The 15,050-nt window shown below is 45.2% G+C and overlaps 1 protein-coding gene across 3 annotated transcripts; it reads left to right on the top strand.

Annotated features, from left to right (window-relative positions):
- The first annotated feature begins 709 nt into the window (after positions 1 to 709).
- LOC142140667 (uncharacterized) lies at positions 710 to 14,769 on the top strand. Of its 3 annotated transcripts, none has more exons than XM_075198432.1 (7): positions 724 to 779; positions 2,363 to 2,513; positions 7,758 to 7,884; positions 8,168 to 8,245; positions 10,195 to 11,531; positions 11,753 to 11,923; positions 13,097 to 14,769. In XM_075198432.1, the coding sequence occupies exons 2-7, from the start codon at positions 2,505 to 2,507 to the stop codon at positions 13,931 to 13,933; spliced, it is 2,559 nt and encodes an 852-aa protein (XP_075054533.1). In that variant the 5' UTR covers positions 724 to 779; positions 2,363 to 2,504; the 3' UTR covers positions 13,934 to 14,769. The 3 variants fall into 3 exon arrangements, with proteins under 3 accessions (XP_075054531.1, XP_075054533.1, XP_075054534.1); XM_075198433.1 differs by lacking the exon at positions 724 to 779 and adding an exon at positions 959 to 974; XM_075198430.1 differs by lacking the exon at positions 2,363 to 2,513 and having other exon boundaries at positions 710 to 779.
- Positions 14,770 to 15,050: the final 281 nt, after the last annotated feature.

Raw genomic sequence — 15,050 nt, 5'->3', positions numbered from 1 at the left:
AGGTTAGGGGTCCCATGCTGGGGGTTAGGGGTCCCAGGCTGGATGCTGCAGGTTAGGGTCCCAGGCTGCAGGTGCAGGTTAGGGGTCCCATGCTGGGGGTTAGGGGTCCCAGGCTGGATGCTGCAGGTTAGGTGTCCCATGCTGGGGGTTAGGGGTCCCATGCTGGGGGTTAGGGGTCCCAGGCTGGATGCTGCAGGTTAGGGGTCCCAGGCTGCAGGTGCAGGTTAGGGGTCCCATGCTGGGGGTTAGGTGTCCCAGGCTGCAGGTGCCGGTTAGTGGTCGCAGGCTGCAGGTTAGGGGTCCTATGCTGAGGGTTAGGGGTCCCAGGCTGGAGGTTAGGGGTCCCAGGCTGGGGGTTAGGGGTCCCAGACGGGGATGTAATGTCCCAGGCTGCAGGTGCATGTTAGGGGTCCCAGGCTGGGGATTAGGGGCCCCATGTTGGGGGTGTAATGTTCCAGGCTGTAGGTGCATGTTAGGGGTCCCAGGCTGCAGGTTAGGGGTCCCATGTTGGGGGTGTAATGTCCCAGGCTGTGGGTTAGGGGTCCCAGCCAGGCTGCAGGTGCATGTTAGGGGTCCCAGGCTGGAGGTGTAATGTCCCAGGCTGTAGGTGCAGGTTAGGGGTCCCATGTTGGGGGTGTAATGTCCCAGGCTGGGGTCCGGACCCCCCCTGACTCCCTGCAGTCCCCTGTACACAGGAGGCGGCCAGTGACGTCACACGCCCTCCGGCGCCCCCTGGTGGCGGTTGCTGGGATCATACAGCGGCCGGGATGAGGTGCGAGGTGAGTTCCGGGATATTACATGTATGTTACATGTTGTATGTTACATGTTACTGGAGGACACGAGGCGGATAGTGTGCGGTGATCACTACATATGTCCCCCCCTCTCCCGTCAGTGAATGGTCGGGTCTCGTTGTCTTCCGGCCGCAAAGCATCACTGGGAGCTGAGCGGGAGAGGCTGAGACAGCTGCTGCCTGTGTACAGAGACCCCCCTGAGCAGAGAGACCCCCCCATAGTGACAGACACTCCATATATATTACACTGTACAGAGAGACCCCCCTGTGTACAGAGACCCCCCTGTACAGAGACCCCCCTGAGCAGAGAGACCCCCCATAGTGACACACTCCATATATATTACACTGTACAGAGAGACCCCCCTGTGTACAGAGACCCCCCCTGTATACAGAGAGACCCCCCTGTATACAGAGACCCCCCCTGTGTACAGAGAGACCCCCCCTGTATACAGAGACCCCCCCCTGTGTACAGAGACCCCCCCCCCTGTGTACTGAGACCCAACCTGTATACAGAGAGACCCCCCTGTGTACAGAGAGACCCCCCCTGTGTACAGAGAGACCCCCCCTGTGTACTGAGACCCAACCTGTATACAGAGAGACCCCCCTGTGTACAGAGACACCCCCTGTGTACAGAGAGACCCCCCCTGTGTACTGAGACCCAACCTGTATACAGAGAGACCCCCCTGAGTACAGAGACACCCCCTGTGTACAGAGACCCCCCCTGTATACAGAGAGACCCCCCCTGTGTACTGAGACACCCCCTGTGTACAGAGAGACCCCCCTGTATACAGAGAGACACCCCCTGTGTACAGAAACCCCCCCTGTATACAGAGAGACCCCCCTGTGTACAGAGACCCTCCTGTGTACAGAGAGACCCCCCCCCCTGTGCAGAGACCCCCCCCTGTATACAGAGACCCCCCCTGTACAGAGAGACCCCCACATCTGTGTACAGAGACCCCCCATCTGTCACCCTCTACAGAGACCCCCTGTATACAAAGACCCCTGTACAGAGACCCCCCTCTGTATACAGAGACCCCCCATCTGTCACCCCATATACAGAGACCCCCCATCTGTCACCCTGTATACAGGGACCCCTATAGTGATACACACACCACATCTACACTGTATGCAGAGCCCCCCACATCTGTCACACCCACTTTATACAAAGACCCCCATAGTGACAGACTCTCCACATATATTACACTGTACAGAGAGACCCCTCAGTGATAGACACACTGACTGATACAGAGACCCCCACATCTGTCACACTGACTGATACAGATCCCCACTCTACACAGAGACCCCCACCATAGTGATAGACATCCCAAATCTGTTACATTGACTGTGACGACACCCAGAGACCCTCTGTATGGAGAGACACTATCACTGTGCATCTGTTAGACTGTAATGACTACCAGCCATTACTGAGACGTCTGCTATACGCCCACCGTTTATACACAGAGACCCCCTCATCTGTGTGACCATGACTGTACACAGAGACACTCACCCTGTGCAGAGAGAACCCATGTACACTTAGAGACAGCCTTTCACCTCTGTGTATACTCTATGCAGAGACAGTGACAGGCGTGAGACAGTCCGCAGGGGATCCGGTGAGATTGTGGGAAGATGACAGATCTCCGTGGCTACACTTGCTGAGTGACAGATGAGCTGGACGTGACCTCTGCTGAAATAAGATACAACCTGATCTGTGCCTATGATGCAGGTGACCTGTCCATCGTCATACAGTGCATGTGAGACATTCTGCCCGGCCCCAGGCTACCTTCACACTGACTAGAACAACTTGCATTTAACACACGTGTCTAAAGCAGGTTAAGTGCATATAAACTGATGTGAAAATAAAATCCATTCAACCATATGAGAACGTACATATTTGCAGTTTTACTCGCTACAACCTTTTTTTTAACGCTTCGTGTTCCATTTAAGGACGTCTCTAGCACATATGCAATTGCAAATTTACATTAACCTCAGTGGGAGCGTCAATGTTAACACAAAGAGTTGCAATTTAGCATTTATGAGTTTCCACGTGTGTTTGTTTTGAGTAAGATGGCAAATCCCTATTATATCACAGAAGCATATTTAAATAAAAAAAAAAGCTGATTGATCGCACTTGTACGTTATTATCAATGCATTAAATAATGAAATGCAAATGCCAGTGTGTACATAGCCTTAATATTAGTGATGCACAGGATATGATATATGACACTTGTCGTTGCTATATTGTGTATTTAAGTGATTTGTGTTGTCTTGTACTGTATATACTCCCTGTAATTAACCTGTTCATTGACATAACTGATTAGCCGCTATTGCTAATTAACACAAATAAAATATTCTACCGACAACATTTTTCTATGACTATCCCCTTGTACAATAACTGGTTTATATATGACATTGTCTGATTCTGAGTTTCAGAGCAGGATGAAAGAAAAGGTGGTTCCAAAACACTTCTGTAATAATAACCCAATATCTTCAATGTCTGGATGAGGGCACTGTGGTGTCTGTAAACCAGGACTGTACCCCCAGTGATAGGAACAGACCAGGCTTTGCTGGTTATCTCACATTACTCAGTGTTTACAAGTATGCAGAAAGTATCACTGTATAGTAAAGATAATTAATACTTCAGGACTAAATGTTGAGTCTTTTGGTTTTGGCAGCAATTTCCATACACTGCAATATACAAGGGCATTTGTCACAGACACAAAATATACAGTCGCATGAAACCGAAAGTGTACCATCTTTCAGATCTGAGGTTTTACATATCAGGACATAATTATAAACTAGAATATGAGTATCTTTCATGACACCTGCATGAGAAGACATTACTTTTTATCCTGACGTTCTCCTGGCTGTCCTCCCCATCTCCTCTACACTCTCAACACCTTTCATTTTGCCTTGATCCCTCCCTCTTTTCTTTACCAAAAGAATTAAGCCAAGACGCCACATTTTGTATTGTTCATATCCTGTGCTATGTTCCTCTTTCTGTTACATTTCTGTTACATTTCATGTTGACATCCAATAAATAAAGTTGGCTTTATAAGCAAAATGAGCCAAGAAGAAGCCATGTTTGAAAAAGTAAGTACACCCCGTAATTCAGTAGGTTATAGAACCATCTTTACAGCAGTGACATGAAGTCATTGTTTTCTGTGTGAGATTTTCACTCCCTTCTGTTGTATTTGAGGAATTTTGGCCCATTCAGCCGGTCTAGACTTCTTCAGTGAGCACAGATGTCTTAGGCTGGTCCCTCTTTCTTCCACTCCTCCCCCGACAAGTTTTACCACTATAATGTATGGTCCAATGGCTGAACAAGGGTCATGGTGGTATAAGACGCCATTTCACATTACCCAGCTGTGTTTTTCACACTAATTCCCCAGTGGGGATCGCAGTGCGGCAGTGCTGGAGGGTCTTATGATAAAGCTGTCTGGGCTTTGGAAGCCACCCTTAAGCTCTGAGATCTCATTAATGGCAGCTCTAGGTCCACTCCCCAGGGGTTTAGATTCCAGCTGCCTGGAGCTTGCTCTGACTTGAAGCTTGTGCTAGACCCCAAGGGCTTGGAAGACCTCAGAGTCAGTATGGATGGAAGATTTAAAGATAAAATCCCCCAGCCCAGACTTGTGGCTGGGAGATGACCCTCCCTTGGCTCTGCCTTTATGTGGCCTACATAGTAATTGCATAGTCCAGACTGGTCCAAGGATACAGATAAGCGGATCAGTCTGTAAAGTGTAACGAGGCTGGAAGCTGCTTTATCTGCTATGAGGAAGGAAGGAGGAATTAGCCAGAGTAACCAGCCAAGAAGTGTAGCAGCTACATACTACCCAAAAGATTAATCGATTCTGGTGCCGGCAACGATACCTTCCTACAACTTGGGTATCACCTTGGTGCTCAATTGACCATCAGTGAGATTGCCCAGGCAGTGCCAGTAGGAGTAGTTAGTGACAATAAGTTACTGATATTTAGTAAAACGCCATAAAGTACGGAGGGTGTTTTAGGTGGCAGAGATTGCCCATGCCCAGTCCATGTCACAGCATCTCAGTGGGCTTGAGGTCTGGACTTCAACAACGGCCATTCTACAACCTTAATTACTTTCTTTTTCCAGCCCATCTATCAAATATATTTACTGGTGTGCTTAGGGGTGTTGTCCTGTTGTGTGATCCAGTTTGGTCAAGCCTCAATGGTGGGACAGACAGTGAATTAGGAGTTCATGGTGGAGATTCTTATGGTGAAACCATATGTTTGGTGGTGTGCATTAAGACCAAACAACTCTGCTTTGGTCTCATCTGCCTAGAGGACATTTTTCCAGAAATTGAAATTTCATTCAGATGCAGCTTTGGAATCCTAAGCTGTACTGCGATGTCTTTGTCATTTTGTTTGCAAGAGAAAGGTCTTTCTCCTGGCTACCCTTGGTCAGTCTTTGTCTGATGGTAGACTGACCAGTGAACTTTAACATTTATGTTGAAAGAGTCCTGTAGGGCCCTGGATGAAGCTTTTGGGTTCTTTGTGATTTCTCAGAGCATCATACGGTCTGATCTTTGGGTGAAATTTCTGGGCCTCCATACCTGGGAAGATTGTCCGCTGTCTTCAGTGCTCTCCATGTAAATCATATATCTCACTATGGAATGATGGGCTTCAAATTTTTTGGATATTGCCTTATAACCCTTTCTAGACGGATTAGCAGCAGCAATTCTTCTCTGGGGTCATTGCAGATGTCTCTTCTCCTGGGCCTGGTGTTAACACAATCTGAATACTCCAGAATGAACTGACTTCCTGATGAGTGAATAATGATTTGCAATCACCTTGCCCAATTTGCCTTCTCTATTGATATTGAAGCAGTGAGGGTGTACTTATTTTTCCACACATGGCTTCTTCATTGTGACCTTTATTTTGTTGAATGAATAATGTTAAAATATAATATGTTATGGGTTATTTTTCACATTACATTAGATGTATCACATTTTAGAACACCCTTCCCCTGATGTAAATCGCCACAGGTAGTATTGATAAAAAAATAGGAGAGCGCTGTGAATAGAAGGAGGCTCAATAGATCAAATAGATTGTGTCTGTTCATGCCTGTATTGTGGACACCAATGTGCGCAGACAATCAAGATATACAAGTACAATTCTTTCTCTCTATTATAAATAAAGCAATACATTTGCTGTATCGGAGCCCTCCTCTTATTCACAGCGCCATCCGCTTATTTGTTATTCGTTCACAGGTATAGATATGTCTGTTTCCTAAATGTAAGATCTAGTGACTTGTTTTTGTTGTAATTTCCATAGGATGTGGCATGGTAACTAAGTGTTTACTCTTTGCACATAGAGCAGGGGAAGGTATTACCTGGACAACCACATTCTTTTGTTAAGGTTTACTGGACAAAAACTGGCGGTGGTCTTTCTGTGTGTGTGAGAGGGCTGCTGGTATGTCCTAGTGATGAACCATCCTGTGTAGACACATGCAGTAAATGTTTTCTCTTTAAATGTCGGTTTTAGACACCTAGGACCTGAGTCATTAAGGAGAGCAAAGCAAGAAAAAAAGGAGTAACTTTGCACCTGGGCAAAACCATTGAAGGGGGAGTTAAATTTAAAATATGGGGACAGATTTATAGTTGGGGTAGGGCATGTCCTAGATCAACTTTATAATTCAGTGTAAAAATAAAGCTATCAAGTATTTGTGTGCTACATGAAGAAACAGCCAGTATTTTCCTGACATGTGAAATAATAAACTAATTTGCACCCCTTGTATTGTAACATGGTTTCTGTCCAGGATCAAATTTACTCCTTTTTTTGCCTTACTTTCCTTAATGACTGAGGCCCCTAGTTCAGGACTACACCCTCATGCCTAATAATGTATATCCTTTCTCCAAGAGATAGGCTCTGTCCTGCCTGGTTAGAGGAGAAATTAACTGCACATGAGCACAAAGTGCCTGCTCATTGGCCCAATCAGTTTTATTCCTGATTGGTTGACTCAGTACACTCTGCCCCCTGTCCCAGATTGGCCGCCCTGCTCACATTCTCCACCAGGACTGGTGCAGTTGTTCAAGTGCATATTTGAGCTTATGGCAGGGTGGGAATAGTTGTCTATCCGAGAAGGGCTTGCAGCCTAAGGCCTGTATTACATCTGCACTACCTTTAAATGGAGGTTTGTGAAACAGCTTTTTAAATAACTATATCTGAGCAAATAAACATTATTACTACTAAAGACCCTGCTGTGCTCCTGTGAGTTCAGGGATAAGAGCTAACACTCTAATCCATCCCCCGGCTGTCCTGAGTTGAGCCCAGTGTCCTGAGTCAATGCTCTGCCGGCTACCCTGCAGTCCTGATCTAAAGTCAGGGAGATCTAGCCAGAGTAACCAGCAAAGAGGTGCTGCAGCAGCTATGTACACCATCCTGATGGTCCCAGGTGCTGGTGAAGGAGCCTGGTGGTGGCAGCGATTATTCTGGAACTAGGGGCACAGCGCTGGGAGCGCAGTTAACACGAGGGGCTGGTTTGCCCAGGCAGCACTCTGATTGGTCAGTAACGGTAGGTTACTGACGGTAGGTGAATTCCCAAGCAGTGTGTAACCCAATGACTCAGTGGCAAAGTCTCATGTCCTGATATGTAAAAACACACATGGTAACGAGGGTGTACTCTCTTTTTCACACTGACATGGTGGAGGGGACATTTATGAAAACTGATGCACAAGAAAATTCTAAGCCCCATTTCTCGAGCAAAGAAAATAAAAACAAAAATCTGGTTGTTATACGTTGCAGCACATTTTACCTGATTTCCTAAACGTCCCCAAGATAATCTAAAACACTCAATAAAGATTTTTACCCAGATGAGTGTGTTGCACAACAGTTACAAATTCAGGTTGTATTGTGGCTCAGAACTTTGTCTTGGGATCTGTGTCTTTGTATAGTCCTCTGAGCAGCCAGATACTCAGTATTTTCACCATTCTTGCTGTATCTGTTCCAGGGCCAGGTCACGTTTGATGACATCGCCGTATGTTTCTCCGTGGAGGAGTGGAAGGGGTTACAGGCGCAACAAAAAGACCTGTACCGGGAGGTGATGACGGACAATTACCAGAACCTGACCTCTCTGGGTGAGACATCAGTATCTGTATATACCCTCTTTCTGGAGACATCAGTATCTGTATATACCCTCTTTCTGGAGACATCAGTATCTGTATATACCCTCTTTCTGGAGACATCAGTATCTGTATATACCCTCTTTCTGGAGACATCAGTATCTGTATATACCCTCTTTCTGTAATACAGAGGTCATTGAGCCTCCTTTACACACTTTCTGCACCTACGGGCTATGATATAATCCTCCTAGATGGAGTCATATCAGAGATAAAAGTCCATTTCATCTTCTCCCCACAGGACTCACTGAAACGACCCCAGAGATTGTGGTGAAGATTGAGAGAGGGGAAGATCCGTGTATCTCTCAGGAACCCACAGGTCTGTCTGTGGATCTGAATATATATGTGTAACGCAGCTATAGACAGAGCAAATGAGACCGGTGGCTCGGTGGTTTTACACCAATTCCGCCTCAGTGGGATTGTTTGCATCTGCTTTTGTGGTCATTGGTCGCTTACAATGACACCGTATAATCCAGTGTGGCCAAATTCACATAGATCCAGTTACTTGGGACCTGATTCATGTTTGGATGCAAGTTGCGTTTTTAATAAAAGAGCACGGAACTGGAACGTAGTTCCAACCGTATACAAATCCACAAATCCAAGCGTATCTCAAGATACGTGTCCATTTGAATCTGGGTGTAAGTACTCTCTGCCTAAACGTTACCTGAGAGGACAAACTGCAGTATGTGCAATATGAGGTCACATCAGAACACATAACAAAAATTCTATATTTTATATATATATATATATATATATATATATATATAAATTAAATGAACAACTATTAACAGTTTTACCATTAATAATAAGTCATTTAAAAAAAATATAGTTTTTTTTATACATTAAATACATAAAGATGATTTTAATGCCTACTGTACATACAATGCGTGTTTATAGTCTGTCTTCCATGCATACACGTTCTGTGATATTTAGTGATAACAGATGTGTACTTTTTAAAACGAAGACTCTGCCGTGTCAGTCATCATTATCAGCCGTCACTTACTCCTGCCCTGTAGCTGGGGCAGATGATACGGCTGCAACAAAGCGCACTTCCGAGAAACCAAGGACGTGAATCTGTCGCTTCTGCGTCAGGGAAACACCCTCAGTGCCATTACCATACATTGCCTATATTCGTCCATCCCTTGCCTCCCACCGTCTGCCTCTCATGTCATAGGCAGTCATTTGTTTCCATTGGTGTGTGCAGAGCTGTTTCATGTAATGTGCGTCCGGAAATGAATCAGGTTTTTAGAGTTCACGTCTGTTATATTCATATTGACGCCTTTTTACACCTTAAATTCACATTACTTCTGTATTATCAGCTCACTGCTCATAGTTAGTCTACAAACCTCTTCCTTGCAGTCCATCTCTCATACTATAGATTTCATTATTAATGATGGGAGAATTACTCCGGCTGATCTTTGTGCCAAGCAGGTTACAGTGATCTGATGGTGATTACTATACTCTGCATTGTTTGATAATTAGCCATTTCTCACTACATCACAATCCAAGAACTTCCAGATGCAGGGAACCTGAGCCATACGGTCCGACTCCAGAGAGAGCGACGTATTGGAAGTTCATTACAGAGTGTAGATATTTTTCTTGGTGTCCTAATGTGATGGACAGCTGTATCAAATACACTGCTGGTACACTCTACCCGCTCCTCTGATACCCACCTTCCAGTACAATACAGTATAGATACCCTAGTCTGTGTGTGCCGTTTCTTGGCTACAGCCTTTTGGCTGATTACTGGAGGAGTTTCGGCCTCTGGTTACAGTGTCCTGGAGGTAACAGTTATCAGCTGAAACCCGTCAGAGTGTGTATAGCGATTGTACCTGGAAAACTGTAGTTAGTCCACAACAATATAGCCGTTCCCTTGTGTACAAATATTAGTTTACAATATCACATAGTTCTTTTAGCACAGCCCATGTTATGGTGCACTGAGCTGATGGTTTTCTACACTTGGGTCAACAAAAGTATTTAATAATCAATTATAATACAAGTAAAAAAGCACCATTTGTTTCGCAATAATTAGCAATAGTTAGCTGTAGGCTTATTATACAGCTCGTTTCTACTTGGTTCAATTACTGATAGTATTTCTTAGGTGCAAATAATAACATTACAATAGGAGACATTATATGCTATTTATTTGGAACACTATATTTACTACTACCTTTATCAGAAGGCAGCTTCATTTTGTGTTCTGTATGGGTGTATTTTATAAAGGGACATTCTTTGTCTATGTTCATGTAACAGTTTTGTCTATTACAGGTGACTGGTTGGTAAATGGAGACACTGAGGCGATTGGAGGGAGGGGAAGTGAAATAGAGCCTGTCTGGAAGCATAAGATCCATGTAGATTTGCGGAGGAAAGAAGCACAGAGAAGATGTATTGGTCAGGGAGGTTCCAGAAACGGCTCAGCAAGAGGAGTAGTCAGTAGAAGATCTTTACGCTTGGTAAAGAGAGACCCCATACTGTGGACAGAAGAGAGGCCTGCAAGGAAAACAGATGCCCCCAACACAGAGAAGGCTACCACCATTCTTTCCCCCAACAAAGGGAAGACTACCACCATTCTGTCCCCCAACAAAGAGAAGATTACCACCATTCTGTCCCCCAACATAGAGAAGACTACTACCATTCTTTCCCCCAACAAAGAGAAGACTACCACCATTCTGTCTCCCAACATAGAGAAGACTACCACCATTCTTTCCCCCAACACAGAGAAGACTACCACCATTCTGTCTCCCAACATAGAGAAGACTACTACCATTCTTTCCCCCAACAAAGAGAAGACTACCACCATTATGTCCCCCAACAAAGAGAAGATTACCACCATTCTGTCCCCCATCAAAGAGAAGATTACCACCATTCTGCCCAGCCATAACATAGGGCACAACTTTCAGTCTCCTGGTGCTGGCAAAGAGATGTCCCACGGTGGAGATAGATCTGCTATACGTGCCACCAGCCAGTATCTCCGTGCTTTAAATCTAAAGAAACCTTGTAAGGAGGAAAGTATTGTCCAGGAGAACTCTGACTTATCAGAAGGTAAAGAGAAACTGCACACTTGCACACAGTGTGGAGAGAGCTGGAGCCGTCTCATTGACTTCTTGTCCCACCAAATGGGTGATTGCCAGGATCGACCCCACCAATGCAGCATATGTGCTAAGACCTTTGTGAAGAAACAGCACCTCAGTGCTCACAGGAGGACCCACACGGAGGACAGACCGTACAAGTGTAACCAGTGCGGGAGAAGTTTCCGGCAGAGCTCTACGCTCACCACCCATTTGTGGAGTCACGCCGGACACAAGCCATTCCACTGTACCTGCTGCACAAAGAGTTTCAGCCGTAAGACTGACCTTGTGGCCCACATGAGGCGGCACACTGGGGAACGTCCCTACGAGTGTCCCTACTGCTGGGACAGGTTTATACGTAAGAAGTCTCTACAGAGGCATCTACAGAAACACTCTGGAGAAAGCTTGCGGGCAGGATGGGAGCTGAACTACCCAAGATGGAAGCAGAGTGACAGCTTTTTGGAGAGGAACCCAAAAATTGAAGAGTATCCTACTGAGAAACTTCCAAATCTTCCACACTCGGAAACCACAAGAGAGGTACTGCTTATATTATATTCTGTACTCCAGTTATAGACTTTCCGTCTGCTGGCTGTATGTGGCAAGGTCTTACAGAGTGTTTATATTGTAGCATGCCAGGGGTTATTACCATATTATTTACAGGGTCATCCTAATGGAGGGTGCTCCTCATACACTGTGCAGTTCAAAAAGGGTAAACATTTTTCTTGGAACAAAATATGTATCTACGTGTTACCTTTCAGCTGTGCTTCAGATGGGGAGCTGATGTGAACGTGGGATCCCCAGATGGAGAGCACGTGGTGCCCCAGGAATTTGATGTCGGTGGATCAGCAGAGCCTGTGAAAATTGAGGTAGAAGAGGAAAAACACGTTCCCGAAAGTGCCACCAGGAGAGACCAGACCACCCAAACAGAGGTAGACACCCAGTGCGGTCTTCTAACAGCCTGTATAACTTCCTGGTCAATGCAAATTAAGAGAGCAATATCTACATTCAAAGAAGTTATTGTCACTGATAAATGACGTCTGCACCAATAAACCCCAATAGTAACAGTTTGGTAAAATACAATGGTGGTGGTGTCTTTGGCCATCAAATAGATGTTAAAGGAGCAATCCCACATAGATTTTTTTCCTTTAAATAATTAGTTAATTACCTTTTAAGCATGCAATTTTCTTAGCTGTCCACCTACAAAACATCTCATTTTTAAAATCTCTCTGTAGGGCAGCAAAAGGGAGGAGGGATTTTACAGTACAGACAGAGCACAGAGGGGGGGGTTCCAAAGCCTCTCTGCTCACTACATCATGTGCCATGTCACTGTGGTTGCCATGGTACTCACTTGCCACTGTGGAAACCGCGCAGAACTTAAAATAATTAATAGCATCCTGAAGAAAAAAAAACAAAGAAAATGGTAATTACCAATCTTCTTATAGCCTGCCACAGTAATTTATGTTAGCAAAAGAACCCAAACTTGTATCATGGGATTGCTGTTTTAAGCACTTATCATACGAGTTTAAGGTCCCCAGCTCTGCCATATATAATCCAGATATTGTGTCAGACTCAGAAGTGTTGGTCCTGATTGGAAGAAGCACTTGGACTGTAGCACAAGTTACAGATGGAATATAGATAGATATTTGTGATTAAAAAGACTTAAGGTGAGAGGGGGAGAATCCTTTGAGTAAAATCATTTTACAGTGCCTTTTTGCACCAAGTATATGTAAGAAAAACCCAGACAAAACACTTAAAAACATTTGTTTTCTATGCTCCCTTTCAAGGAATGTTAAAACAGTGTGTAAATGCCCTAACTCTGGCCAACTACTGCGCACACTTACTCCGGGACAGTTCCCTCGCGGAAGCTGCAGTGTTACCCTACACTGCGTTTTACTATTCTCTCTCCGAAGGAGCGAGTGTAGGGATATGCTGGTTTTTTTTATACATCGTACAAAAGGCTCTGATTAAAAATGAGTTTACTTAAGTGGCAGGTTCTCTTTAGCACATCGTTTGTTGACTTCCTGGCAATGCATTGGAGGTGTTAAGTATTGCATATGTTGTTTGTACACATTCACTCCTCAGTCTTTTCCTTCTGGTCACAGAACAAGAGGCCCAGCCGAATGCACCAGGAAATGTTGCGGGAGCTGAAAAGGTTCCGTAGAAGCACCGCTCAGGCTCAGCACGAGCGGGATTGTATGAGATCAGCGATGGACCAGCTGACTCAAGAAATGAAGGAACTAAAGGAGATGGTGGCCTCGCTCTGTGCTTCCAATGCATTGTCCAGTGTCTGCAGGTCTCCTTCGCAGCCTCCTACTGTCTTGGTGCAAAATTCCTGTCCGGTGTGGAGCCAACCATCAGAAGACAGACAGTCTACAGAATCTGGCCGGGCCTCTCCAGAGAGTAGTCTACAGTGTGGTTATGACTACTCCCTGGAGTCACTCTCTGAACAGAACAGAGGTCACGTCTCATGGATGTATGAGAATCCTCACGATGAAGATGACATGTTACCCACAACTACGATCAAACGGGAGGATGAATCCGAGTTAAACACCTCTTTAGAGGCTCCTTATTACGGACTCCCACAATATGCCCCATGCAGTATGGGTGAGCGTTTGCCCAACATTGCCATGCAATCCATGAGTGCTGAAAGAGAATGGAACCTTCTGGCCCGGAGCGCAGGGAAACCGGGACGGTTTGCCGCTCTTGTGTTTCGGGCCCTTGTTCCATTTGATGCCTATAAGGGCTGGGTAAACCGTGTAAACCTGGATGGCTTGCGAGGTAGGAAGGGAATACCGCTGAATGTCAAGAGGCGAGTGATGGCAGTTGTGGAGCGACACTTTACTCTGAGGAAGTCTGACCACAGCGAGATCCGAAACAGATTAAATGAACAGCTGCGTACAAGGCGCAAGAGCGATAAACACCCCGTGTCACTGTTCTGAGTGAGGAGATTCCAGAAACACAACAACTTGCCTTAAACAGGTAGAGAGCAGTCTCCCGTTCTTGTACAGTTTAGGTGGAGGCATGCCCATTGTTAGCACTTATTGATTTCATCCATCGTAACATGGGTACTATATGTATCTAACCATCATAGTCCATTCAGAACACACAATACTATATCAGGATACAGAACTAATATGTAGAAAAGACAAAGGGTTCATGGAACGCAACTAGTGGAAATGGTATTGACTGATTCTGGACTGATCCGCATTTATTTCATACACCTTGTCCATGGATAGAGTAACATTTCCAATATGGATACCAAAGAGGAGGTTATTTCTGTACAGAGGTGTAGAGGAGAGGGGACAAATTGTTCAATGGAACAAATCGAAACAATCTTATTTGAGAAATTTGCACGTACGTTTTTGGTGACGTGTCTCAGCCCCATATGTGAACGGACACTTGCCGCAAGTGTACTTCAATGACTATGTCTTCCCACAGGATCCCTACTGAACGCAGAAGAACATTGTGTATTGTAAATATTGTGTGCCTGTTGGCATTGGGGAGTGTTTAGTTACATGGTGGGGGCCCTGGCCATAGTGGGAACCAGCAGAGAGGAGTCCAAGTCTTGCCCAGACCAGGATAAATCGAAGACTGTATGAAGAGGACCCTCCCCTCTGCTCTTTTAGTTTCATCGGTCACTTCCTATCTCATTTCTAGTTCCTGTGCTCGGTCTTTCAGCCGTCACCTCATATCTGATGTAGCTAAACCGGCACTAATTAGTTTCAGTGTTTTCTGTATTTTCTAATGCTGTTCAATAAAGGTTAAATTCTCAGTCCTTGGGCTGACACTGTCTATGGTCAGATATGGGCTTCTCCTGGGCATAAGGCTCTTATTTATAAGCTGTGTCCTGCCTGGTTATATTTTTGCAGTTGTTGAGTAATGGTGTCATCATCATCACTTCAGTGTTCGGAGCTCAGTTATATGAGCCGTCTTTACCCTCCTCCCCTGTAAAAACCAATATAAAGATTTATCGCAAATGTGCTTGAAACTTTCCACAACTTGGTATAAACCTTTCTAGGATTGATTGTCCTCTATGATCAGCTCGGACAGTGTTTT

Source organism: Mixophyes fleayi, chromosome 2 (assembly GCF_038048845.1).
Source record: "Mixophyes fleayi isolate aMixFle1 chromosome 2, aMixFle1.hap1, whole genome shotgun sequence".
Classification (NCBI taxonomy): Eukaryota; Metazoa; Chordata; class Amphibia; order Anura; family Limnodynastidae; genus Mixophyes; species Mixophyes fleayi.
The sequence above is the reverse complement of the archived record's forward strand: the minus strand, read 5'-3'. Positions and strand labels throughout refer to the sequence as shown.